This window comes from Myotis nattereri (genome assembly GCF_964212035.1).
Source record: "Myotis nattereri genome assembly, chromosome: 15".
Taxonomy (NCBI): domain Eukaryota; kingdom Metazoa; phylum Chordata; class Mammalia; order Chiroptera; family Vespertilionidae; genus Myotis; species Myotis nattereri.
The window spans coordinates 38,807,728-38,832,569 of record NC_138090.1 but is presented as its reverse complement, the minus strand read 5'-3'; the positions used below and the strand labels follow the sequence as shown (position 1 = coordinate 38,832,569).

Here is a 24,842-nt window from a genome sequence, read left to right as displayed (position 1 = left end):
TTAGTCTACTCCTGGGTATGTACCCCACAGAATTGTACACTTTAATGTTCATCAAAAGATAGGTATGAGAATGTTTACAGCAGCAATATTCACAACAGCCCCAAACTGAGAACTCAAATGCCCATCACAGGAAAATCAATTGATCATTATAGAATAGTCACACAATAAAAAATTATTTGGCTAAAAATAAGGATGGGAATGTTATTTCTTGATTGGTGTGATTGTCACAATTCACCAACCTAAACACTTAGGATTTGTGCTCTTTATCGTATGTCAATTAAAAAATATGTCAAGCATGGCACATTTAGGTAGAAGAAAAACACACACATACTCAAAAGAAAAGTCTGTCTTTCTATGAGTATGTATTCATATACCCAGATAAACACAGCCAACAGAGCAGATGAGACCCAACAACATGTGACATTGGTCACGCCTGCCTAGGGGGGCAATGGGAGGGGGAGGGTTTACCTCCATCTCTAATGCTTTCTTCATAATAAGATAACAGTCTTGTCCTAGCTGGTTGAGTGTTAGCCTGTGGACCAAAGGGTCCTGGATCTGATTCCGGTCAAGGGCATCTACCTTGGTTGTAGGATCCTCCAGGCCTGGGTCCTGGTCAGGTTCATGCAGGAGGCAACCAATCGATGTGTTTTTCTCCCATGGATGTTTCTCTCTGTCTTTCCCTCTTTCTTCCACTCTCCCTAAAAGTCAATGGAAAAATATCCTTGGGTGAGGATTAACAAAAAAAAACACAAAGCAAACAAACAAAAAAGATAGCAGTCTTTAACGTTGTGTAAGAATTAAATGAGTTAATATTTTTAAAGCCTTAAGAACAGTGTGTGGAATACAGTAGACACTACATAAGGCTTTGTTACAATGAAGGTAATAAAGCCAAGACTAAACTAGGAATAAAAAAAACTTAAGAAGAAATACACAAAATATTATGTCTGTAACTTTCCATTTAAAGCTTTGTACATTCTGTACATGAATATGTCCTTATCCTATCTAATAAAAGAGAAACATGGTAATTAGCCGTACATCTGCTACCCTTCCCATTGACCAATCAGGGCGATATGCAAATTAACTGCCAGCCAAGATGGCGGCCAGCAGCCAGGCAGCTTGAAGCAAACATGAGGCTTGCTTGCTTCAGTGACGGAGGACTCCAACGTTCCCCATTCCCCGCCTGCCTTGCCGGCCTCTGAGCTTGCAGTTTGAAACATTGTTACAAATATAGTATCTAAACAAACTCCAGAAACCTGCTTTCAGCCAGCTGGGATCTCAGAGCTGGAGTTGAAACAGTGTTTCCATTATAGAACCCAAACAAACCAGATACCTGCTTTCAGCAGCAGAGACTTTAGAGCTGGAGCCAAGCCTCAGAGCTAAAGTTGGCCAGAATAAAAAAAGAAAAAAGAAAAAAAGGAGCGGTTGGGAGCTTCAGTCACCCACCAGCCTGAAAACAGCCCTCAGCCCCTCACCCAGACTGGCCAGGCACCCCAGTGGGGACCACCACCCTGAAGGGTGTGTGACCAGCTGCAAACAGCCATCATCCCCTCATCTAGGCTGGCCAGGCACCCAAGCGGGACCCCCACCCTGATCCAGGACACCCTTCAGGGCCCCCACCCGTGCACCAGGCCTCTATCCTATATAGTAAAAGGGTAATATGCCTCCCAGCACCGGGATCAGCGTGACAGGGGGCAGTGCCCAAATCCCCTGATCACCCTGCAGCTCTGTGTGTGACAGGGGGCGGGGCCACAACCTCCCTATCCGCCCTACTCTGTTCGTGACAAGGGAAGGTGCCCCAACCCCCTGATCAGCCTTGCTCCATGCCTGATAGGGGGGAGCTCCCCAACCCCCTGATCAGCCCTGCTCTGTGTGTGACAGGGTGCAGCGCCCCAACTCCCCCCCACCCCCACGGGCCCTGCTCTGTGTGTGACGGGGTAGAGCCATAACCTCCCCATCGGCCCTGCCCTGAGTGTGACAGTGGCGGCGCCCCAACCCCCTGATCGGCCCTGCTCCGTGGGTGATAGAGGGCGGTGTCCCAACGCCCCACCCCCCCATGGGCCCTGCTCTGTGTGTGACAGGGAACAGCGCCCCAACCCCCCAATCGGCCCTACCCTGAGCGGGACTGAGGGTGGCATCACAACCTCCTGATCAGCCCTGCTCTGTGCATGACAGGGGGAGCTCCCCAACCCCCTGATCGGCCCTGCTCTGTGCATGACAGGGGGGAGCTCCCCAACCCCCTGATCGGCCCTACCCTGAGTGTGACTGAGGGTGGCATCGCAACCTCCTGATCTGCCCTGCTCTGTGCATGACAGGGGGTGGCGCCGCAACCTCCCCATCGACCCTGCCTTGAGTGTGACAGGGGGCGGCGCCCCAACCCCCCAATCGGCCCTACCCTGAGTGTGACTGAGGGTGGCATCGCAACCTCCTGATCCGCCCTGCTCTGTGCATGACAGGGGGCGGTGCCCCAACTCCCCAGTCAGCCCTGCTCTGAGCCCTACCAGGAGCTGCGGGGCAGGCACCTAGGGATTGGGCCTGCCCTCTGCCACCTGGGAGTGGGCCTAAGTCAGCAGGTCGTTATCTCCCGAGCGGTCCCAGACTGTGAGAGGACACAAGTGGGGCTGAGGGACATCCCCCCCGCCCCCCTGCCAGTGCACAAATTTTTGTGCACCGGGCCTCTAGTCCTATATAATAAAAGGGTAATATGCAAATGATATGCTAAGGTTGCTCAACCACTCACTATGACAAGCACTGACTACCGTTGGGGGGGGGGGGCGGGGGAGCGTGTCTCAGCCTGGCCTGCACCCTCTCACAATCCAGGACCCCTTGGGGGATGTCAGAGAGCCAGTTTTAGCCCAATCCTGCAGACCACTCCCCTTGGGAGGGCGCCAGATGCAGGGCTCATGGCTGGCGAGCGCTGCTGTGGCAGCGCCAGCCTCTCCTGATAGGGACTGAATGGGCACAGTGGGGCCAGGATGAGCGGGAGCGGCAAGTAGGAGCTGCAGGTGGCATTGGATTGTGGGTTTCAGCCCGATCCCTGCAGACCACCCAGAGGGACCCCATCCGTGCATGAATTCGTGCACCGGGCCTCTAGTAGAAATATAAATTTTTATTTTGAGTGTATTTTTACATGAATGTGTCATATAAGGCATACTTTTAAAAATGCTTTTATTGAAATATGAAGATGACAGAACAGAGTATCACGGGTCTAAAGACAGAAAGATGTGGGAGATAGAAAGCCCACTGGGTGATTGGGGGTGGGGGCCAGCAGCACCGGAAACCTCAGCCTGAAGGGATCCCCATGTGGGGGGAGGGGGAACCTTTGGTCTCTCCCCAGCCTCTTCCTTCCCCCTGGCCTGGGCCTGGGTGGGGAGGGGCAGTTCCTCTTTCCTTCCCAAGCACTGAGGAGGCCCCAGCTCCCAAGGGGCTAAGAAGCTGGAGCATTGGTGAAAGGGGAGAAGCTGAGCCAGACCCTTGCAAGACCCCCTCCAACCCCACCCCCAGGAAGCATGAACAGGAAAGACAGCAAGAGGTGAGAGAGCCCCGAGGAGACTGGGCCACCCACAGCCCCTGAGCCTCCCATTGTGTGGGAAGGTTGGGAGGCACTAACCAGTTAGCAGGGTGAGGGGTCCTCTGGGAGCAGGGGCAGGAGCAGGGGGCACCAGATGGAAAGATGCTTTAGGGCAGCGGTTCTCAACCTGTGGGTCGCGACCCCTTTGGCAGTTGAACGACCCTTTCACAGGGGTCGCCTAAGACCATCCTGCATATCAGATATTTACCTTATGATTCATAACAGTAGCAACATTACAGTTATGAAGTAGCAACGAAAATAATTTTATGGTTGGGTCACAACATGAGGAACTGTATTTGAAGGGCTAGAAGGTTGAGAACCATTGCTTTAGGGCAGGGGTCCTCAAACTACGGCCCGCGGGCCACATGCAAATACAAATATTGTATTTGTTCCCGTTTTGTTTTTTTACTTCAAAATAAGATATGTGCAGTGTGCATAGGAATTTGTTCATAGTTTTTTTTTAAACTATAGTCCGGCCCTCCAACGGTCTGAGGGACAGTGAACTGGCCCCCTGTTTAAAAAGTTTGAGGACCCCTGCTTTAGGGAGTTCAGAGCCAGCCAAGGCTGGGGCTCTTTGTATGAGCTCTATGCCTTGTCCTCGCTCTCTCTGGAGCTGGACCTGCCCTGTTTCCCCTTCTCCCCACCTCCACCCTCTGTCCTCCCTGGGGTCTTCCTGGTTCCCTATAACAGTCGCTTGCTGACCCCCTGAACTGGAAACTCCAGGCTCCTGCAGGGACCTGCCCCGGGGGAGAGGATGTGACACAGGGCAAAGGGATTCCCTTGCCTCTTAAACCACTCCTGGCTGCTTCAGATACTACAGGGGTCAGACAGTCCGCAGGTAAGGGCCTAGCTAGCAGCTGGTTCTGGCAGCAGGTTCTGGCATGAACCTCTATCGCCTGGGCAAGCTGGCCCTCGTGTCCTCACGAGGCCATGGTAATTGGGTTCCTAGCCTGGGCAGCTCCTCCAGCATGTCTCTGATGTACAGAAGGGTCCCTTCCCCATAATACCAGCAATTTAGTGGTTGAGACCTAGTTGCCTCATTTTCTGCCTGCATGACATATATATATTTGTTGATTTCAGAGAGGAAGGAAAGGGAGAGAGAGAAACATCAGTGATGAGAGAGAATCATTGCTTGGCTGCCTCCAGCACGCCCCCTACTGAGGATCAAGCCTGCAACCCAGGCATGTGCCCTGGCTGGGAATTGAATCATGACCTCCTAGTTTATAGATCAATGATCAATCACTGATCAGCCACACCAGCCAGGCTTACTTAGCACTTTTGAAGAGCGAGGCATTGAATGTTCAGAGCAGATTCCTAGGGAAGGTCCCAGGGTGACTCTCATTTTTTATATGAGGCCCATAGAAATTAAGTGACTAATAGCCACATGGCCAGCATACATTTCTCCAACCTCAATTTGTCTGACTTGTGGAAACCAAGGCTATTCTGCCTGGATTCTCCTCACTGCTTCCTCCACCATTCCAGTCTCTCCATTACCCTCTTTCCCCAACTGGAACACCAGCCTCCAGCCTTGAGGAGGCACAAAGCAGAGTGAGGGTTATTTTTAAACTTCCCTTGAAACTGTATCAGCCCCAAGGACCCCACCCACTCTGAAGAGCACCCACACTTTCTCTCTAGGCTCCAAATCTAGGGACTAAAGTGAGTGGCTAAGACTCAAGTCCTGCAGAAGGGCTGGCCTGATGAAGGTGTCAAGGTAGGGGAGAGGGAGATAGAATCTCAGTGTTTACTGCTCTCATGAGGGCTGGGAAAAGAAGGCACAGCATTGGAGAACAAAAGGGAATTCTGTGGAGTCTCCCTGAAGGCAGAATCTCCTGATTTCCCTGGGATGACAGGATTATGGTAGTCTTCACCCATAATTCCCTTTAAGATCTGGAGTAATTCCAGGGATCTGCCAACAGGAAATATCTCCCATGGTGCCTAGGGACTGTATGGTCAAGGGGAATTTGGAGGCAATGCCTGGAGGAGAAATTTCTTATAACTAGAGGGTCATCTTCCATGATTCTCTGGGGAGCAGTGGGTGTTTCAGGGTAGTTTTGAGGGTCTTATCCTGATTCCCTGGAGATGGTAGTAACCTTTGGAGTTTACTTGTTTAGCCTTTGAAGGCTCCCATGATCTGGAATACTCTGGGGATTTTCTCCCATGAGTCCATGGGAGGTCAGGGGTAACCCTGAGGCTTTGCCTTTAGGGCTTTAAGGTCAAGAAGGATTCTGGGGGCCTGCCTGAAGAAAGGGGCTCCCATGATTCCCTGGGGGAAATGCCCACAGGAAGTCCCACCAGGAATGCCCAGGAAAGACAGGAGGGCGGGGCCGGCCCCGACAGGCCCGCCGCCACAAGACGTGCCCCAGCCCCAGGGAAATCAGCAAGGTCATGGCTTCCATGGCTCTGGACATGCTGAAAGAGGGCGGCTGCAGCGAAGATGAGCTGCTGGAGAAATGCATTCAGTCCTTTGGTGAGTGTCCCCCTCCCTGGCCAGCCTCCCAAATACTAAGGTTGGGCCAAGTGCTCTCCTCTCTCTAGGCCTCATTTGGGGGGTGGGGTGGGGTGGGGGCTTATAACATAGGATGTGTGGAATCACTACATTATATGAGAGACACCTGTGTTTCTCTTTCCTGAGATGTGGAGAAGGAGGAAGTCTGATAATATTTCCATCTTCAACATGACTTGCCAGGCACTGTTCTGATTCATGCATAGTACAGACCAGGAAACTGAGATTCAAGGATGCCAACTTGCTCGCCCAAGTTCATGCAGGGAGTCAGGAGTAGAGCTGGGGTTTGAACCAGGAAGTCCAACTGGCTCTGGAGACTGCAGTTCACTGCCTGGGGGCCATTCTGACACAGAGGCCCCTTCTTCTGTCCACAGACTCGGCTGGCAGCCTGCGCCGTGGGGACCACATTCTCAACATGGTACTGGCCATGCACAGCTGGGTGCTGCCTTCTGACCACCTTGCTGCCCGTCTGCTGACCTTATATCCTCCCAGGGCCATGAGCAGTGGTGCAGGGCAGAGGGCAGAGATGTGAGTCTGAGAGATAGGGACAAAGTGAACAGGCAGGTTTGGGATGCTGGCTATCAGAGCCTTAACCAGAACCCAAGTATCAGGAGGCCACAGGGAACACGCAGGAGCTGAGGCGGCTGCAGATCTGTCACCTGGTCAGGTAGGACTGGGCCAAGACCTCCATACCTATGACCCCAAACCCTCACCCTGCTGACCCCTAAAACACCTCCTAGAGACTCCCCAGCCCAATTCCCCATAGACCCACCCAGCTCTGCTCCTCCAAATCCCACTTTCAGACACCTGGTTTGATTGCTAAGATTCTCTCAGTTATGCTCCTTAGAATTCTCACCTCTTAGAGACCCCTAACCAGATCCTATAGACCCTCTCACAGCTGGTACCCAGACACCTCTAGCTCTGATCCCCAAACCCCTGCCTCCCACATACTCCAGCCTAGCTTCTAAGACCCCCTTCATCCTACTCTCCCAAAATCTCACCCCTGAGACCTCCTCACTAGCCTACCTAGCAATGTCACTTCCAAGAGATCCCCCCAGTTTATATCCTATTGATCCACTAACCTGTGCTAAGAGGCCCCCAATCCTAATCCCAGAGATTGCACTAGCCTGGTGCCTCTCTGAACCCTGACCTTTCAGAGATCCCCCACCAGCACCTAGAGATTCCTCAGAGAACTTCCCTACCCTCACCCACCATCCCACCATCCAGCCTCATCTCACCATCTCTAAACCGTCCTCAGGTACTGGCTGAACCAACACCCTGAGACAGTGCACCAGGAGCCCCAGTTAGAGGAGGTTATAGGTCGTTTCTGGGCCACTGTGGAGCAGGAAGGCAACTCAGCCCAGAGGAGCCTGGGAGATTCCTCCAACCTGTGAGTCAGCCCTTTCCCATTCTGTCCCTACCCCCACTCTGCCATCTCTCTCCATACCCCCCACATTCTCCACCCTAAGCCCCTATAATCCCCTGCCCCTCTTTACCCCCAGTCTGAGCCCTGGTGGCCCTGGGCCCCCACCCTCCATAAGCAGCCCAGGCCTAGGCAAAAAGTGCAAAGTGTCATTGCTTTTCGACCACCTGGAAGCAGGGGAGCTGGCTCAGCACCTCACTTACCTGGAGTTCCGGTCCTTTCAGGCTATCAAGGTGAGAACCCCCTTCCTCCAGCTAGGGAGGACTTGTAATGGGGCGGGGCCTGGCTGGGGCCAGGTAAGAGGACACCTCCCCACCCTGGCCTGGACTCGGGGCAGGGATCTCTCTCTCAAGCTTGGTGCTAGAAGGGCCAGGAAAATGAGTTAAGCTGGTTGAGCACAGAACCCCTGGGGTTCAAATCCATCAGCCCCTTGTTACCTGTATAACTTTGAACTAATCCCCTCTCTGGGACTCAGTGTTTTTAAATGGAGGTCATAATACTTCATTGGATGGTTGGGAGAGTTAAATTAATATGTCCATTTGAAAATGCTTGTCCCAATGCCTGGCACATAGTAAGTGCTAAAGATAGGGTCAGTGCCTAGTCCAGAGTAAATGCTGTCATATTTTATCTGCCCAAATGGTAATTACATGTTTCAATCTAGTAAGTGTTCATTATTGCCATCCTAATTTCAAGGGAAGGTGGGGATCTAGTTTTTGTGTGCGTGTGTTTGTTTTATACTTTTGTTTTGTTAAATTTATTTTTAAATTACAGTTAACATACTTATGTTTCAGGTGTACAACATAGTGATTAGACATTTACATACCTTACAAAGTAATCATCCTGATGGGATCTGGTTTTTTAATGTGAACATTTCCTGATCGTGCGCGCACACACACACACACACACACACACATACACATGCAGCACACACGCAGCACAGTGCATGTGGATATGGAATGCTGACCCCTGAGCAGAACAAATAGAAATCGGTTTCTTGTCCTCTTCGTCATTCTTCCCTTTGCTGACTGTATACCAGACAGGTAAACAGTTAAGAGCAACAGACTTGGTTCCCACCCTGACTCAAGAATGTGTGATCCTGGACAAATTACTTATCTTCTCGGTACCTCTTTGGCCTCATCTCTAAAATGGGAATAATATAGTAGTCACTCCATAGAGTTGATGTGAGGATTAAATCAGTTAACATGACAAAAGGTTCAGAAGAGTGCCTGGCTTTCTGTAAACATTTCTCTGGCCCTGGCTAGTGTGGCTCGGTTGGTTGTGACATCGATTCTCAGTTAGGGCACATACCTAGGCTGAGGCTGGATGCTTGGTCAGAGTGAGTATGGGAGGCAACCATTGATGTTTCTCTCTCTGTCTCCCTTCCTCTCTCTAAAATCAGTAAACATATCCTCAAGTGAGAATTTTAAAAAATAATAAATACATAAACATTTCTCCTCAGATGGGAAAGAGCCATGGGACATGACAGCCAGGCTAGGACTTCGGGCAGCGGTTCTCAACCTGTGGGTCGCGACCCCTCTGGAGGTCGAACGACCCTTTCACAGGGGTCGCCTAAGACCATCCGAAAACACATATATAATTACATATTGTTTTGTGATTAATCACTATGCTTTAATTATGTTCAATTTGTAACAATAAAAATACATCCTGCATATCAGATATTTACATTACGATTCATAACAGTAGCAAAATTACAGTTATGAAGTAGCAATGAAAATAATTTTATGGTTGGGGGTCACCACAACATGAGGAACTGTATTAAAGGGTCGTGGCATTAGGAAGGTTGAGAACCACTGACTTAGGAGGTCATGATTGCTAGGGGGATGGACGTGTGAGGGGCAGAGCCTGAACGCCACGCCCACCCTGATGCCCATTCATCCCCAGCCCCAGGACCTGCGAGACTACGTTTTACAGGGCTCTGTGCGAGGCTGCTCGGCCCTGGAGGGATCCGTAGGTCTCAGCAACAGCGTGTCCCGCTGGGTGCAGGTCATGGTGCTGAGCCGGCCCGGGCCCACACAGCGCGCACAGGTGCTAGACAAGTTCATCCATGTGGCACAGGTGAGGCCAGCTCCGCCCTCTGCTCGCTTTGTGGGCGCTCGCACCCCTTCGGTTCCAGTTGTCGTCCCGGGTAATGACAACACCGTGTCCTGGTCGCGCCCCGTGTCTTCGCGCCCCATCCTGGCCACGCCCACCCCGTCCTCTCCCCTCCCCTCCCCACCCCAGGTCTCAGTCCGGTGGTTCTTACCCGGACTGTGACAGCCCTGGTTCTGTGGCCTTGCTATCACCGCATCCACCCCTCCCTGGCCCCACCCCCTGGTCCTAAACTTGGCAGTTGACAACATCCCTCCTGGCCCCGTCTTCCAAGCCCTATACCCGAATATTGTCTCCAAGGCAATAAAAGCGTCTCTTTCATGCCCTCCATCCCTGCGTCATCCTCCATCCAGTCCCTAGAATCATTCCAGCCGCCTACATCCTTTCCCCTCAAGTCAAGTCTCTCCCTGCCCCGCCCCATGCCACGCTCCTCCCCTGCAGACACGTTCCCGCCCTTCTAGAGAAAAGGGAAGCCCTCCTTCCCCTAGCGTGGCCACGCCCCTTGCGTACTTCCTGCAGCCACACCCTTCCTCTGGCTTCTCCCTGCGCCTTTGCTTCCCTTGCTGGGCCGCGCAGACCTGCGGTTCTGGGTTTGCCAGCGGGTTTCCTCCTGGTTCCACTTTCTCCTCGCAGCGACCTGCGCCCTTCAAACTTGGAAAAGGGGAGGGCAAGGCAATTCTCCCTGATGGCCAGCTCACCCCACACCTGTCTCTACCTGACCCCTCTATATCACTCTGACCCCATTCACTTCTGCCCCGTTTAGGAACAGGGGCCGACCTTCTTTCTCCCCACATCTGACTCGCAGAGCAGTGAAGACCTCCAGGTTCCTGACACCCTGATATCTGTCTGAATCACCTACACCTGTCGGACACACACCTGTCTGGTCCAACACCCCATACTTGACTGAGTCCCTCCACTTTTTTTCTGACCTCACATAAGTCCGTTACATACCTGCTTGTGGCCCACGCCTGCCTGACACATCTCACCTGTCTGATGCCCATACTGGTCCACACCCACACATGCCTGGGACGTCAACTTCAACTGGGTACTTGCAATTGGGATGCTGTCATCTGAACCCCCAACTTATCCGTGCTCCATGTGACCCCCATCACTTCTGCATCGCCCTCCCTAGAGTCTCCACCAGCTGCAGAATTTCAACACACTGATGGCAGTCACTGGGGGCCTGTGTCACAGTGCCATCTCCAGGCTCAAGGACTCCCATGCCCACCTGAGTCCTGACAGCACCAAGGTGAGGCCCCACTACCCTCCCCAAAATTCTAGTGGTCCTCAACTCCCACTTTTCTCCAACCCCCTTTATCCCTGGGGCTCTGGAGACCTTGCTCATCCAAATCCAACAGACCCGCAGGCTCTGTTCTCCTCTGCCATTCTTCCTCCCTCTTCACCCATCCACCTGTCATGCTGACATCTCTTACTGTGTTTCCAGTCCTGAGCAGGACTGGCGAGAGACAGATGAGAAAGGTGCTAGTGGAGAACTTGCAGTCCAGGTGCAGAGTAAAACAATGCCCCCAAGAATGCCAACATTTGGGCCACCCATGGGAGGAGCATGGGATGGGATCCTGGTAATGTCTGGGGAAAGTGAGTCATTCATGAGTCTGGTGTGTGGCTGAGGTCAGGAGGTGGCAGATGATGTTCAGAGGAAGATCCAGGTGAACCTTGCAAGCTCAATTAAGGTGTCTGGGCTTTATCCAGAGGGCACTGGGGAGTTAGGGAACATTTGAGAATGATGCAACATCCATGATCAGACTTAGGTGTTGGAAGAATCACTCCAGCCTGGGGACCCAAGGAAGAGCAAGTTTGAGAAGATGTTGAGGCCAATGTGGGACACAGAGGGGTTTGGGGAAGTGTCCAAAAATGGCATTGGGCCCCTGGGAGTCAGGAGCCCACACAGGGGGCTGCTAGGATACACCCCTCCAGGGGGCTAAGGGAGCAGAACCTGGTTTCCCCGATAACATGATGCCCACTCCCCAACATGGCCTCCCACATAGGCCCTGCTGGAGCTGACTGAGCTGCTCGCTGCCCACAACAACTATGCCTGTTATCGCCGAGCCTGGGCTGGCTGTATGGGCTTCCGGCTGCCTGTGCTGGGTGTGCACCTCAAGGACCTGGTGTCCCTGCATGAGGCACAGCCAGACAGGTTACCTGATGGCCGCCTGCACCTTCCCAAGCTCAACAACCTCTACTTACGGCTGCAGGAACTGGCAGCCCTTCAGAAGCAGCATCCTCCCTGCAGTGCCAATGAGGACCTGCTGCATCTGCTTACAGTGAGCTGCCCTGCCCCAGCTGAGGGGCTGAGCCTGGGGTCCTGGGTGGGTGAAGGGCTGTGTGCCAGGAGAGAATAGTGTTAGGATGTTTGGGCTTTGAAACCAGAGCTTCTAGGTGTTTTGTTTTGTTTTGTTTTGTTTTTCCTAGCTGTGTGGCCTTGGGCAAGTCACTTAGCCCCTTGGCTTCGGTTTCCTTATCTGCAAAATGGGAATAATAGGACCCACTTCAAAGAGTAGTTGAGAAGAACCAGTCAATAATATAATTCACAGAAAGTGCTTAAGTTAGTACCTGGAACACAGTGAGCTCCACATAAATTATGCATTTTCCTCCCATTACCCCAGCAACTCAAGTATCCATTGATCTGAGCTCCAGAATTACCTTGGGCTTTCACACTTCTGAAGTCCAAGGTTCTGAGCTTCTCATGTCATTAGTCCAAAATTCCAAGCTTTAACATACTATGAATCTAAGCAAAAAGCTAGTAATAATGATTGATCACTTGCTCTGGGCCAGGCACCATGTAAAACACTCTACAACTCCAAGGTGGGGACCCTTATGACGCTTTCTACAGATTAGGAAACAGGACCACAGAGGGGAGGTCACCTGCCCACTCTCCCATAGCAGTAAAGCCTGGCTCTGAACCCGGGCAGGCCAGCTTCAGAACCCACGTGTGTAACATATGTGAACTACTACACTATGTCCTAAGGTTGGACGTGTGGGATTCTGGAGATTCATATATACAGGGGTGGGCAAAAGGAGGTTTACCGTTGCAATACAAATAAATAATATAGAGCTCCTTGTTCCAAATTCTTCAGACTTTCAAGACTGGTGACAGGGCACTAAACAAAATGGGGGCCCTTCTAAGTGTGGAGCTTGCCCATGAAGCTGGCCCCACCCTAATATGAGTGGTGCCAAAGGTTCTAAGCTTTGCTGACTCTAAAAGGCCATCAGCCCAAATATTTATTGCATACCCACTGTGAGCCAGGCACTACTTTAGGCACTTAAGTTTACAGCAGTGAGCAAGTCAGAAAAAAAAAGGGGGGGCTGTTCTTATGGGGCCGACATCCTAGTGGGGGAGACAGCCCATAAAACAAAGCAAATAAGTAAATCATATGGTCTTTTAGATAAGTATGATAGAGTAAATTAAGGCAGAAAATGGCATGGAAAGGAGCAGGGGTTTGCACTTTTAAATAGGATCCAAAAAAGCCTTGGTGAGAAAGTAGCATACCTGTACTAGGGGACAGATGCTGTGAAGAACAAATAGGTCTCAGTGGGAGAGACCTTCCAGGTCCCCAGAGAAGAGGGAGTGTTTGGGAAGAGGAGAAGGGAGGCCCAGGCAAGGCAATGGCTGTAGGTAGGAGGATGGAGACAAAGGGTCTATAACACCCTGCCCACCCCCAGCTTTCCCTGGATCTCTTCTACACGGAGGACGAGATCTATGAGCTTTCTTACACCCGGGAGCCTCGCTGTCCCAAGAGTCTGGTGAGACACGAACCCTGATCTCTGACCTCCAGCCCAAGCCTATGCACTGACTAACTATGCCCCTCTGTCCCTGCCCCAGCCACCCTCCCCCTTCAAAGCACCCCTGGTGGTGGAGTGGGCCCCTGGTGTGATGCCCAAGCCCGACAGGGCCACCCTGGGTCTGCATGTGGAGCAGCTGGTAGAGGTAAGGAGGGGACTGTGACCCGGATACTGGGGGCCAAGAAGGAAGCTACTTGGATAGTCCTGACCCTAAGACTGAAGGGATCATGACTTGGCCTTACTCTCCCCTTCCCATGTTCCTCTGAAGTCCGTGTTCAAGAATTACGACCCTGAAGGCCGAGGAACCATCTCTCTTGAGGACTTTGAGCGACTCTCAGGCAACTTCCCCTTTGCCTGCCATGGGCTTCACCCACCCCCCTGCCAAGAGTAAGTGCTCTGATTCCTAAGGCCCCCACAGATGAGGATACCCGGGTTTCCAGGATCCCGGGGTCTGGAAGAAAGGGGCAAGTCATACTGAAGTGAGGTCTCTGCCCCCAGGAGTGGCTCCTTCAGCCGAGAGGAGCTGACGGGATACCTTCTCCGGGCCAGTGCCATCTGCTCCAAGCTAGGCCTGGCCTTCTTGCACACCTTCCATGAGGTCACCTTCCGCAAGCCCACCTTCTGTGACAGCTGCAGTGGTTTCGTGAGCACTCAGCCCACTATCATCCTTGGGGCCCATCTTCTGAGTGTCCTAGCTCCTCACGGTCTGGGCTCAGAAGCCAGACCTTCCTTGGAGTACTCAGTCCCCAAGCCCTGAACAATCTGCGAATTCCAGAAAATTGTTCAACCTCAAATAATCCCCACATTTCATATACACCCTAAAGATTGCATATATCCGGATGTTTCCAAAGTCTAGCTACTGCCCAAATCCCAGCTGACCTCCATCCTGGATGGATAACACCTAAAATCCTATTTAACCTACATGCCTGGATAGATTATTTCTAAACAATCAATCTCCGAGTTTCTAAACTCTAGATTATTCAAATCCTGGGTAATTTCCAAAAGTACACTCAAACTCTGGATAATGGACAAATCGCTCAATCTCACAGGCTAATTTACAAACCTTGGCCTTCCAAAATTTGCTTTTCATTCACTAAATATTTATTAAGTACCTCCTGTGTGTCAGTACAGTTCTATGCTCAAGGTGTATGTGTAGGGGGGTGGGGGAGGAGGCAAGCAGGAAACACATCAAACACAATCCCTGCCCACAGAATTCCAAATTTGACCCAGTTTTAATAGCCTAGAACAGTGATGGCGAACCTATGACACACGTGTCAGAGGTGACACTTGAACTCATTTTTTTGGTTGATTTTTCGTTGTTAAATGGCATTTAAATATATAAAATAAATATCAAAAATATAAATCTTTGTTTTACTATGGTTGCAAATATCAAAAAATTTCTATATGTGACATGGCACCAGAGTTAAGTTAGGGTTTTTTGGTTTTTTTTAAGTATATATTTTATTGATTTTTTTACAGAGAGGAAGGGAGAGGGATAGAGAGTTAGAAACATCAATGAGAGAGAAACACCAATCAGCCGCTTCCTGCACACTCCCCACTGGGGATGTGCCTGCAACCAAGGTACATATGCCCTTTACCAGAATCGAACCCGGGACTCTTGAGTCTGCAGGCCGATGCTCCATCCACTGAGCCAAACTGGGTAGGGCAAGTTAGGGTTTTTCAAAATGCTGACACGCCGAGTTCAAAAGGTTCGCCATCACTAGCCTAGAATCTACGCCCTAGATGATTCCCCAAACTTGAGTAAATCTCCAAATTCCTTTAATCCTCATCCCACATAAACCTCTACCTAGCCTTGAGAATTTCCAAAACCTGGATAGTTTCCACACTTCCAAAGAGCCACGCCCCAACCACAGCCCTGCCTCTCCTAGCCTTGATAACCTATTCTGCTTTCTCTTCCCAGCTCTGGGGTGTTACCAAGCAAGGCTACCGCTGTCGGGGTAAGTGGGACATCAGTGAGGGGGGAGGGAGTTCAGGACTTGCAGCCCAGAAGAATGGGGGCATGGACTGGGCCTTTGGCCACTAACTACTGCCTTCCCCCAGACTGTGGACTGTGTTGCCACAAACACTGCAGAGATCGAGTAAAGGAGGAGTGTAGGAAGCCAGGGCCCAAGAGCGACATGAGCCCCTCAGGAGCCCCTGTCCCACCCACACCAACACCCCATACCAGCTGTGGTAAGATCCGGGGTGTACAGTCCTGGGAAGGGGGCTTGGTACATAGGGATTAATCCCAGGGTCATGAAGCTCTTCCCAACATACCCACATTCCTCCCACCCACACCCTCAAAACAGGCTCTGCGGACAGTCTTTCCTACACATACGCCCTGGAACCTGAGACGAAGTGCCACCTTCACCATGCTTGGACCCAGACAGAGCCCCCACACCCTTCCTGGGAACCAGACACGGTGAGGAGAAACTGCCCCTGACCCCCAAGTGGATACAGGAAAGACCAACCCACTTGCCTGGGGAAACCAAACAGATTTGGGGAAGCACGGGAAAGTAAAACTGTGCAAAAATCCTCAATTACTTGGGTAGGAGATTCTGGTAAATTTGTAATGTTGTTAGAAAAACAGAAATTTCAGTATGTTGATGGGGAAAAGGGGTAGCCACTAGCAGAACAGGAAAAGGATTTTAGGGAGAAAAAAATAAAGAAAATATTAAGATGGCAATAATAAGGCCAAATATATCAGGAGCTACAATAAATGTCATGGAGTAAATTCTACTATTCAAAGGCAGAGACTCTGAGATTGGGTTAAAAAATGTCTACAGGGGACATTCATTCATCCACTTAACAAAAGTCTGGAGAGATGCTCACTTTGGCAGCACATACACTAAAACCGGAACGATACAGAGAAGATTAGCATGGCCCTGTGCAAGGATGACACGCAAATTCGCGAAGCGTTCCATATTTTTAAAAAGAGAGAGAGAGAAAAGCCTGGTGAGGTACTGCTGGCAGTGAAACATCTCCTGGACATCATACACCACCACCCCCATATCACCCAATGTCTTCTTCCTTCCAGGTTCCCCTCCCAACGATGGCCTCGCCACCCATCCACTCCTCCAAGCCAAATTCCTAGACATCGGGAAGTTATTTTCTTCTTTTGCATCCGAGTAGCTATTAATTGTACTCCCTTTCCCTGCACTTAGTTAACTGTGCCGCTCCATGTTGGATACATTTAATCTTACTATTATTTTCCAACTCCTTAAGTCTTCATTTACAGATGAAGAAACAGGCTCCGTGCGGTTAAGCTGCTCACCCAAGGTGGCCGAATTCCTAAGTGTTGGAGGCAGGACTCAAACCCAGGTCTTCTGTCTGCCTCTAAATCAGAAGCTTCTGATCAACGTGCTACACTGACAGTCAGCGTGGGTCAGGAGGGGGACGGGAGAGAAGGGCAGAGTCCCAAACGCTGGGGTTCTAGAGACAGGAGAGAAGGCTAGAGAAGGGATAGAAAGGGGAGCCAGTGAATGCTCGAGTCTGATCATGTGGCTCCATTTCACTCAGGTTGAAAGCCACAGTCCTCCCTGTAGCCCACTCCACACAGTCTGCCCCTATTGCTTCCTACCACTTACCCGCTCCCATCCTGCTTCAGCTACACTGGCCTCAATGGTCCCTGAGTATGCCAAAAATGCTCCTACCTCAGGGCCTTTGCACTGGCTGTTCCCTCTGTTTAGAACACTTCCCCAGAGGCCCACATGACTCCCTCTTTGGGACTTAGATCAAGTGTCACCTCAGTGAGGCCACCCCTCGTCGTACTCAAAGTTTCAATCTCCCCATGGTCCCGGATCCCACCTTCCTGCTTTATTTTTCTCCAAAATCCTTTCCTCATCTGGCAACTATACATTTTACCTTTTTCTCTTGTTGAATATCTGCCCATCCTTACTAGAAATGTCAGCTCCAGCAAGACAGGGGCTGCACTTTTCACTGCTTTATCCCAAGAGCCTAGAACAGAGCTGCGAACAGAGCTGCCACAGATTGGGTACCGGATAAATGTTTGTTCAATGCCTGCATGCTCTTTCCCCATGCCCACAGGAAGGGAAAAATGTGTTGCTGAAGAACAAAGGACTTTGAGGGTCAAAGCACCAGGAGCCTATTTAGATCCAAGGGACTGAGACCCCCTCCCTCCTCCTCAAACCTGTGCACCCTCTCCCCCTCCCCCACCTCCAGAGATAAGTCCACAGCTGTCATAAATTAAATTTATTTTCCAGAGAACATGGTCCTTGATGTTAAATGGTGGATGGGGGGAGAGGGGGAGGGGGAAATTAGGGCCTCAGGAATAGGAGATGTGGCGCCTGGGTGCCAGGTGCCAAGAAACACCCTCAGATGGACTTCCCAGAGGAACCAATGGCATCGGCATCTCACAGAGGACCCAGTCCCCCTTATTTCTTCTTCCTCTTCTTCCTATCGCCCCAGCAGTGGCGGCCTGCCTTCCGCCCGCCTCCATTCTCTCTTCTGCTCTGCCAGCTGGGCATAGGAGCCTCCAGCTCATTTGGACGTCCCCCTCGGTCTGGCACATTGCCCATAAGTACCTGAGAGTTGATTAGACTTTAGTTTCAGAGAAGAAAAATATCTTGAACAAGGGGGCCAGAGAGCCAAGGGAACAGCATGAATTTAAAAAAGGAAGGGCAGATGTTGTCTATTTAGGTATAATGGGTGGGAGTGTCTAGGGGGCTGGATTGGTGGAAGATACAGGCCTGGAGCTTTCAAACTGGGTTCCAGGGGCCTCAGGAAGAGGGAAATAAAACAGAGTGATGGCAGAGGTCCAAGTCCACACCAATAGTAATAAGGACACCTCAATTTATGTTTATCTTATATTTGGCCTTTGCCTAACATTTCCAGAAAAGCAGCATGTGCTTTTCTAAATATCCATCACTTGTGCATCACCTATAATATTATTTACTTACTATATTTCCTTAAAGCAAATAACTTTCTTAAATTTTACCTCTTTGCTGTGCTAGACTTTATTCCCTAGTATTTATTCACATAAGTATAAGACTATTTAAACAGAGGTATGAGGCCAAATACATAATCATTTAAACAGAGGGTATTTTTGCTTTTAAAATGGCTGAAAACTAATATAATAGAGTGAGGTGTTGGGGGAGGAGTTTAAGCCAAAGCTAGAGAGGTGGGCAGGGGGCTCAGATGGACTGTTTGAAAGGTACTGGGGAGCCATAGGAGGGTTTTTAGCGAGGTGGGGACATGGCCAGATTTCTGAGTTAGAAATATCCTTCCAACTGCTATGTGGAGAGGGTGGATTAGAGGTGATGAATCCAGAGGCCAGGAAACCAGGCAGAGGAGAGGATGAAGCTGGGCCAAGGTAGAGGTTGATAGGCTAGTTTGAAGGCCAAAGATGCTAGTGCCCTCCCCCAACCCCAGATGCCCACCTTGTTGATGGCACAGATGGTCCCTCGGCGGGCAGCCTTGCTTGTGGCTGGAACAAGACGAGACAGATCAGCTCGGGCAGCCAGGATGTGTGCAATGGAGACATCCGATTCTGGGGTCATAGTCTCTCGAACTGGGATCAGCACTGCCTTCATGGCCTCCCCTTGGGCCTGGGGGTTGTGAGGGAACATGGAGAAGGTACCTAAGAGCCAATCAAGGTGGGAATCTCTCATTTTGGAAACATTTCTTTCTCACTCAGGGTCTCACTTCCCACCTCTCTAAATAAGGGGTATAGCTCTGAAGACACTCCCAACTCAGAGCTGGGAATTCTAGAATGCCCTGGAGGCCCTGAGATTCTAGGACCCCAACCTCACAAGATTCTACATTGTCCTGGACCTCAGAACATGCAAGAGGGTAACATTCCCAGCCCTTGTTCCTCTTCCCTGCAGGGGTAGCTCCCACCATTGGGCCTCCTTGATCTTTCCAGGGTCCTATGCCCATACCTCTGCCCGATCACTCCAGTGGAATGCAGATATCGTGAGGTCCAGGCGCTTCAGGAGGAGGCTACGGCGGCAGCAGTACTGATCGCCCAGGCTTTGGCACAGGGACTCCAATGCTTCCTGGGGAGAAAGGTCTTGGTCATACCAGGAGGTCCCCCTCACCCCATCTCTGAATGAGGACACTATTTGCATACAGCCATAGTCTTACCCATCTGGGTGCGTCTAGTGGGTGGCTTAGAAGGGGCTGCAGGGATCCTGAGGGCAGGGAAGGCAGAAGCTCTGAGACCTGATGGGAGAAGGAGTCAAGAGGCTGACTGACTGTAAGAAACTGTGGGAATTCTCTGTGGACCCTAGTTTCCTAAAGCCCTGAGGACCCAGACCACGGTGGCTCGGGTAAGGAGAGGACTCTTGCTTTCTACCTTGGCATGCAACTCCCACAGCAGCCTGCTGGCGAGGGTCCCCAGCGAAGGTCTGAGCAGCCCCAGGGCTTGGAGGATAAGGTTCAGTTCCTGAACCATGCCAGCTCCCTCCTCTGCCCCTTCCCCATGGGATGGGGGCACCGCTGGGGTGGGATCCAGCTGGTGGTGCAGGCGGAGGAGGCGGGCAGCCTGGAGTTCTGTGCAGAGAAAGCCTAAAAGTAGGGAAGGGGAGTGGCGCAATCTAGGTGTGCTGCCAGCCACCCACCTGGGCCAAAAGCTTTTCCTGTGAGGAGGGGGGGATATGGGGGAGAGGGACGAAGCTCCTGCAGCTTCAAATCCTCCCTCTTTCTAGGCCCTGGCGGGTGGCTCCCTGGTTAGAGCTTGGTGGGTTTGATTCCCCTTCAAGGTCAAGGGCAGGTACCTCTGTTGCCGATTCCCCAGCCCTAGTAGGGGCGCCCACGGGAGGCAACCAATCGATGTATCTCTCTCAGATCGATGTTTCTCTCTCTCTTACTTTCGCTCTCTAGAAATCAACGGAAAAAGTATCTTCAGGTGAGGATTAGAACAAACAAAAAACCTTCCCTCTTTCTAGTTCCGCCCACCTAGGGCCCTGGCTCTAGCTCCAGAATAATCTCCACCCACTTTGAGACCCAGTCCCCTGCGGACTTTGAACCTCGCCCACCTGAGAACCAACTGCCAGGCTCCATTAACACAACTCACTTGAGCTCCAAGACCTTTCCATCAAAATTCGAATCCCGCCCAACTCAAAGTCCTACCAGCGGTTCTCAACCTGTGGGTCGCGACCCCTTTGGCGGTGGAACGACCCTTTCAAAGGGGTCGCCTAAGACCATCCTGCATATTGGATATTTACATGACGAGTCACAACAGTAGCAACATTACAGTGATGAAGTAGCAACGAAAATAATTTTATGGTTGGGTCACAACACGAGCAACTGTATTTAAAGGGCCAGAAGGTTGAGAACCACTGCACCCACCCGCAAGGTCCTGACTCCACCCCCACCGGAGCCCTCCGCAGCCCGGGACACTCGGACCGCGCCCCCGCGGGAAAACCTGGGCTCTAGCTCCGCGCCGAGCCCGCCCCTCGAGGGGCTGAAGCCTCGCCCACTGCCGCGTCCCCGCCCGCCCGGCTCACGCAGAAGGCGCCGGCCAGCGCCCGGCTCCCGCAGCGCGGACGCGCAGTCTCCGCCGCAGAGCGCGCGGTCAGGGCAGTGCAGCTCCTCCAGCAGGCGGGGCAGCTGTCGCAGGAATTCCTCCTCCGCGCCGGGGCCTGCGAGAGGCGGGAGGCCTCAGGGCGCGGCGGTGGCACCGGGCCCCACCCCTCCGGGCCGGCCGCTCCGCACGTACCGTCGCCGGCACTCAGTGCCTCCGCGCCCTCCTCTCGCTCCCGCTCCAAGGCGCCCAGAGTCGCCAGCTCAGCCGCCAGCCGCGCGCACAGCGCCCTGAAGTCTGGGCACGAGGGGCTCAGCGCCGCCGCCCCCAGGAAGTTCTCATACCTGTGGCGGCGCCAGGGCGAGAGGGAGCCGAGGAGGCCTTCGGGATTTCTGAAGGCAAACCTGCCCCTGCCAGCGCCGCCCTCAGCCACACCCGCGCCCCTTACCCCAGGGCCTGCAGGTCCTGGGCTACCGCGGCGCCCTCCCGGGCCTCGGCCGCCGCCCCCTCCATGGAACCGTGGCCTCGTCGCGGGCGGGCGCCCCAGCCGGGAGGCCCCGCCCAGCAGCGGCGTGCGCACTGGCCGCGGCGTAACCGACCAACAGCCGCTCTCGCCGAGGGCCTTTGGCGTCCCCTGGTTGCAGCGGGGACAGAACCCGCCCCCAGGCCCGCCCTCGCCGGTTTTAGCAGCGCCGCGCTTTGGGCAGCTAATGAGGGCCCGGGACACGCTCCGGCTCGGGAAGTCGGGGCTTGAATCCAGGATCCTGGCTGTCGCGACCAGCCAGCGGGTGTCGCCACTGCTGTAACGTAGAAGCACCTTCGGCTTATTCCTCGGCCTCCCTCAGCTCTAGACCAAGTGTTCTTCCAACTCCGCTCCAAATCCAGAAACTCAGAAAGCCCGTCTTACACCCCATCCCCAACAGAGGCCCTCCTCATGGGGCACAGGGTGCCTGTCTCGCCTTCCTCCCTCTGCCTCCCAAGCCTTGGAGAGAGGGAGCAGGTGCAGCCTACACCCGTGATGGAGATGATGGGAGTCGGCCAACAAGGGTTAGGATTTGACTCCACTGCTCACATGTTTCCCTGCCAGATTCCTTTCTCACCTATAAGGGGATATTACCTTTTACAGTTGTGAGGGTTAGAGTCCTGTATGTAAATGCTTAGTAGAATAACATATATTGAGCATTTTCTGTGTGTCATTGGGCCAAGTACCTGAGGTTCAGAGAGGGTTTCAATTGAATGTGTGGTGGTGTCAGAACTCAAATTCAGATCATTCTAAAGTCCATGCTTTTAACTCTTTAACCCACTACTACTGTTATTACTGCTACTGTTTTTGTTACTGTTGTTAAAATTGTTCCAGATTTAATCTTTTCCCGACTCTTTTTTCTGATCTCCAGCAGTTCCTGGTTTAATTCTGCTGGGAGCAGGGGTGGGCTAGGGGTTGAGCCTCAGGCAAGAACAAAGGCCAGAATTTCCTCCTCAAGGGCAGAGCCTGTCCTTACTCTTGTTCCACCTTAGTCCTGTCTCCCGCAAGAATGGCTATTCAGGAGGCCTTCTGTTAACCCTAATAAAACATTAAAAATCGCCCGAGCCAAAATCCTGGAGTCATAACTTTGACTTCTCTCTTTATAGCAAACCCCATATCCAAATTTGTGGACTCTACCTTCAAAACACTTCTCTCCACCTCCACTGCTGTCACCCTGGTCCTATGCACCGTCGTCTCCCCAGGACCATCACATCAGCCTCCTCCTCACCTCCCTCCCCAGTGCCCAGTGTCTGTTCCCCAGAGGCAGTCAGAGGGAACCTGTGAACAACTAAGTCAGGTCACAGCCCTCCCATGTTCGGAGCCTTCCTATAGCTCCCTCTCACCCAGGGTGACCACCAAAGTCCTTGCAATGGCTTGCAAGTCCCCACAGATCTGCCCTCATCTCCTCAGTAACCTCCTCCTTGCTTCCTCCCCTCCAGATACTCCAGCTCCCTTAATGTCCCTGACTTACCAGACATGCTCCTCCCTCAGGGCCTTCCATTGATCCTTCTTTTACTTGCAGAGCTCTTCTTCCAGAAGACATCCACATAACTCCTCGGGGCTCTATTCAAATGCTCAACAGTGAGGCCTAACCTAATTACAATGGCTAAAACTGACTTCATCCCTCATCTCCACTTTTTCTCTACAGTACGTATATCTTTCTTACATGTCAGTTATTTGTGTCATTCCCTATAAAGTTCATAAGCAGCTTGTGGGAAATTTTTGTGTTCTGTTCACTGCTTTCTCTCCAGAGCCTAAAACAGGACTTGGCATATAATGAGTGTTCAATAACTGCATTTGGTGGAATGTATAAACTCAGCTGAAGAGGCTGCTTGGGACTAAAGGATATGGAGAAGAGAATTGGGTAGGAGACTGGTTTGACAGTTCAGGAAGGTGAGTGGATGGGGCACATCAATGCAAATAAAGAACACAGGCTGAGACTTTGTCAAAGACATTTCTTGGAGTGAATATCTCATGCCCCCTCCTCCGATGACAAGGCTGGGTCTTTGGCTCCCTCACCACTTCAGCTGCACTGACAGTAACAATATTGAGGTCACAGACTGGCTTGGAATCAAGATCAGGAAGATAAATGTCAGGGTGCCTCCTCTAAATCTGGGAGATGAAGTATTCAATCTGAGGGGCAAGCAGCTGGGAAATTAGGCCTGGGGGCTCCAGGGTGTGAGGTCTTCCTGGCTCCCAAGATTAGCCCTCCATGCACCCAATTTTGGGGTGATGAAGAGAATTCATGGATCAGAGGTGGGTATCATCAGGGCGCGGGACTGGGAGACCTTGTCGAGGTGTTGGGGGGACTTTCCCCCAGCCCCCACCGCTTCTTTTGCAGATCCCACAGCACCTTACAGCATTCTGGTCCCCTGTCCCACCCCTCCCCAAAACGAGGTAGGTTAAGAATGGAGCTTTCCCTTGTCCACCACAGAAGGGAGGAGACTGGAGGCACAGAGAGGGGGATGGGGACCCAGGGTGCCCCAGCCCCCAGTCCCTCTGTCTCAGCTATGGTGGTGCTAACAGTGATGAGAGCTGGGCAGAGTGGGGATGAGAGGGACACCCCCTTTTTCTCTTACCCATCCCAGGGTCTGGTTGGGAGAGCTGAATCTCACAGGTTCAGATGTAAGAAATAGTTAATCATTTAAAGTGACAGAAAGCTCTCTCTCTCTAGCCCCCCTGACTCAGTCCTTGAACCATGCCACCCAAGTCTGGGTATTGAAGGAAGGTAAGTGCACAATTCCAGATGCTTGGGACCAGATGCAGGCTCCAAGCCCATAAACTGAGTTAAGATGGTGTTGCTCCAAGACCTCGATCCCCTCTCCCTATTCAGGGCATCAGATCTGAGGGACCCTGAAGTCCATTCCACGCAAGGGAAAGAATCTTTGGCATCCTCTTTCCCCTGAACAGGAGTCTTAGGGGGGCATGAAACAAGCTTTCAAACTTTCTGAAGCAACCCTCAACTCTGAGATGCAAGAGAAGGGGCTAATGGAGGGTGAAGCATAAAAAGCTTGGACTAGGACCAGGACTCAAGATTGGGCTTGGGAAAGAGCCTGGATGGCTGGAGAGAGTATGTGTGTACGCCAGCAGAGCCACAGCTAGCCCCAAAGGTGCCTTTGTGCAACGTAGAAAAAGGCACACCTTTCTCTGAGAGTAGTGTGGTCAGCAGTGTGGTGTGAATTCCAGCCCACTCACCACCTTAGCCAGGTGCCTTTGGTTAGTGAATAGTCTGCACAATCATCTATGGAAATGTTGAGAGTGAAGGAACTCAGTGGTCCTAGAATCCAAAAACCTAAGCTCACAATGGTGGTTTTTTCCCCTCTAAGGTAAAGAGATAATTATGTGGTATGCTGGGGACATGCGGGGGGAGGGAGGGAGAGGGGGAAGGGAGAATGACTCTGGAACGAGAATTCCAGAGTCTGGGATCTT

General features: G+C 51.9%; 2 protein-coding genes across 4 annotated transcripts; one reads left to right on the top strand and one right to left on the bottom strand.

The window, feature by feature from the left end:
- Positions 1-3,506: 3,506 nt before the first annotated feature.
- RASGRP4 (RAS guanyl releasing protein 4) lies at positions 3,507-16,498 on the top strand (the record flags this gene model as incomplete). The annotated part of the gene is made up of 17 exons (XM_081107058.1): positions 3,507-3,529; positions 5,851-6,035; positions 6,446-6,574; positions 6,669-6,738; positions 7,330-7,461; positions 7,574-7,727; positions 9,397-9,570; positions 10,736-10,852; positions 11,610-11,885; positions 13,285-13,365; positions 13,445-13,549; positions 13,673-13,791; positions 13,903-14,047; positions 15,326-15,362; positions 15,466-15,597; positions 15,714-15,826; positions 16,442-16,498. The coding sequence occupies 17 exons, from the start codon at positions 3,507-3,509 to the stop codon at positions 16,496-16,498; spliced, it is 2,049 nt and encodes a 682-aa protein (XP_080963184.1).
- Positions 16,499-17,601: 1,103 nt separating this feature from the next.
- On the bottom strand, positions 17,602-21,472 carry FAM98C (family with sequence similarity 98 member C). 3 transcript variants are annotated; one of them, XM_081107060.1, is made up of 8 exons: positions 21,339-21,472; positions 21,086-21,234; positions 20,874-21,008; positions 19,721-19,932; positions 19,510-19,587; positions 19,305-19,421; positions 18,804-18,971; positions 17,602-17,948 (listed from the first exon to the last, which is right to left on the bottom strand). In XM_081107060.1, the coding sequence occupies exons 1-8, from the start codon at positions 21,401-21,403 to the stop codon at positions 17,799-17,801; spliced, it is 1,074 nt and encodes a 357-aa protein (XP_080963186.1). In that variant the 5' UTR covers positions 21,404-21,472; the 3' UTR covers positions 17,602-17,798. The 3 variants fall into 3 exon arrangements, with proteins under 3 accessions (XP_080963186.1, XP_080963188.1, XP_080963187.1); XM_081107062.1 differs by lacking the exon at positions 19,721-19,932 and having other exon boundaries at positions 19,510-19,556; XM_081107061.1 differs by lacking the exon at positions 19,721-19,932 and having other exon boundaries at positions 20,874-21,234.
- Between the last annotated feature and the right edge of the window lie 3,370 nt (positions 21,473-24,842).

Bases quoted from the DNA above. Each gene is read 5' to 3' on its own strand.
- FAM98C (XM_081107060.1), bottom strand. From the start codon at position 21,403: ATGGAGGGGGCGGCGGCCGAGGCCCGGGAGGGCGCCGCGGTAGCCCAG. The intron at 21,009-21,085 runs GTACGTGCGGAG...CGCCTCTCGCAG, and splicing joins GGCACTGAGTGCCGGCGACG to GCCCCGGCGCGGAGGAGGAA. The intron at 17,949-18,803 runs GTGGGCATCTGG...ATCAACTCTCAG, and splicing joins CCATCTGTGCCATCAACAAG to GTACTTATGGGCAATGTGCC.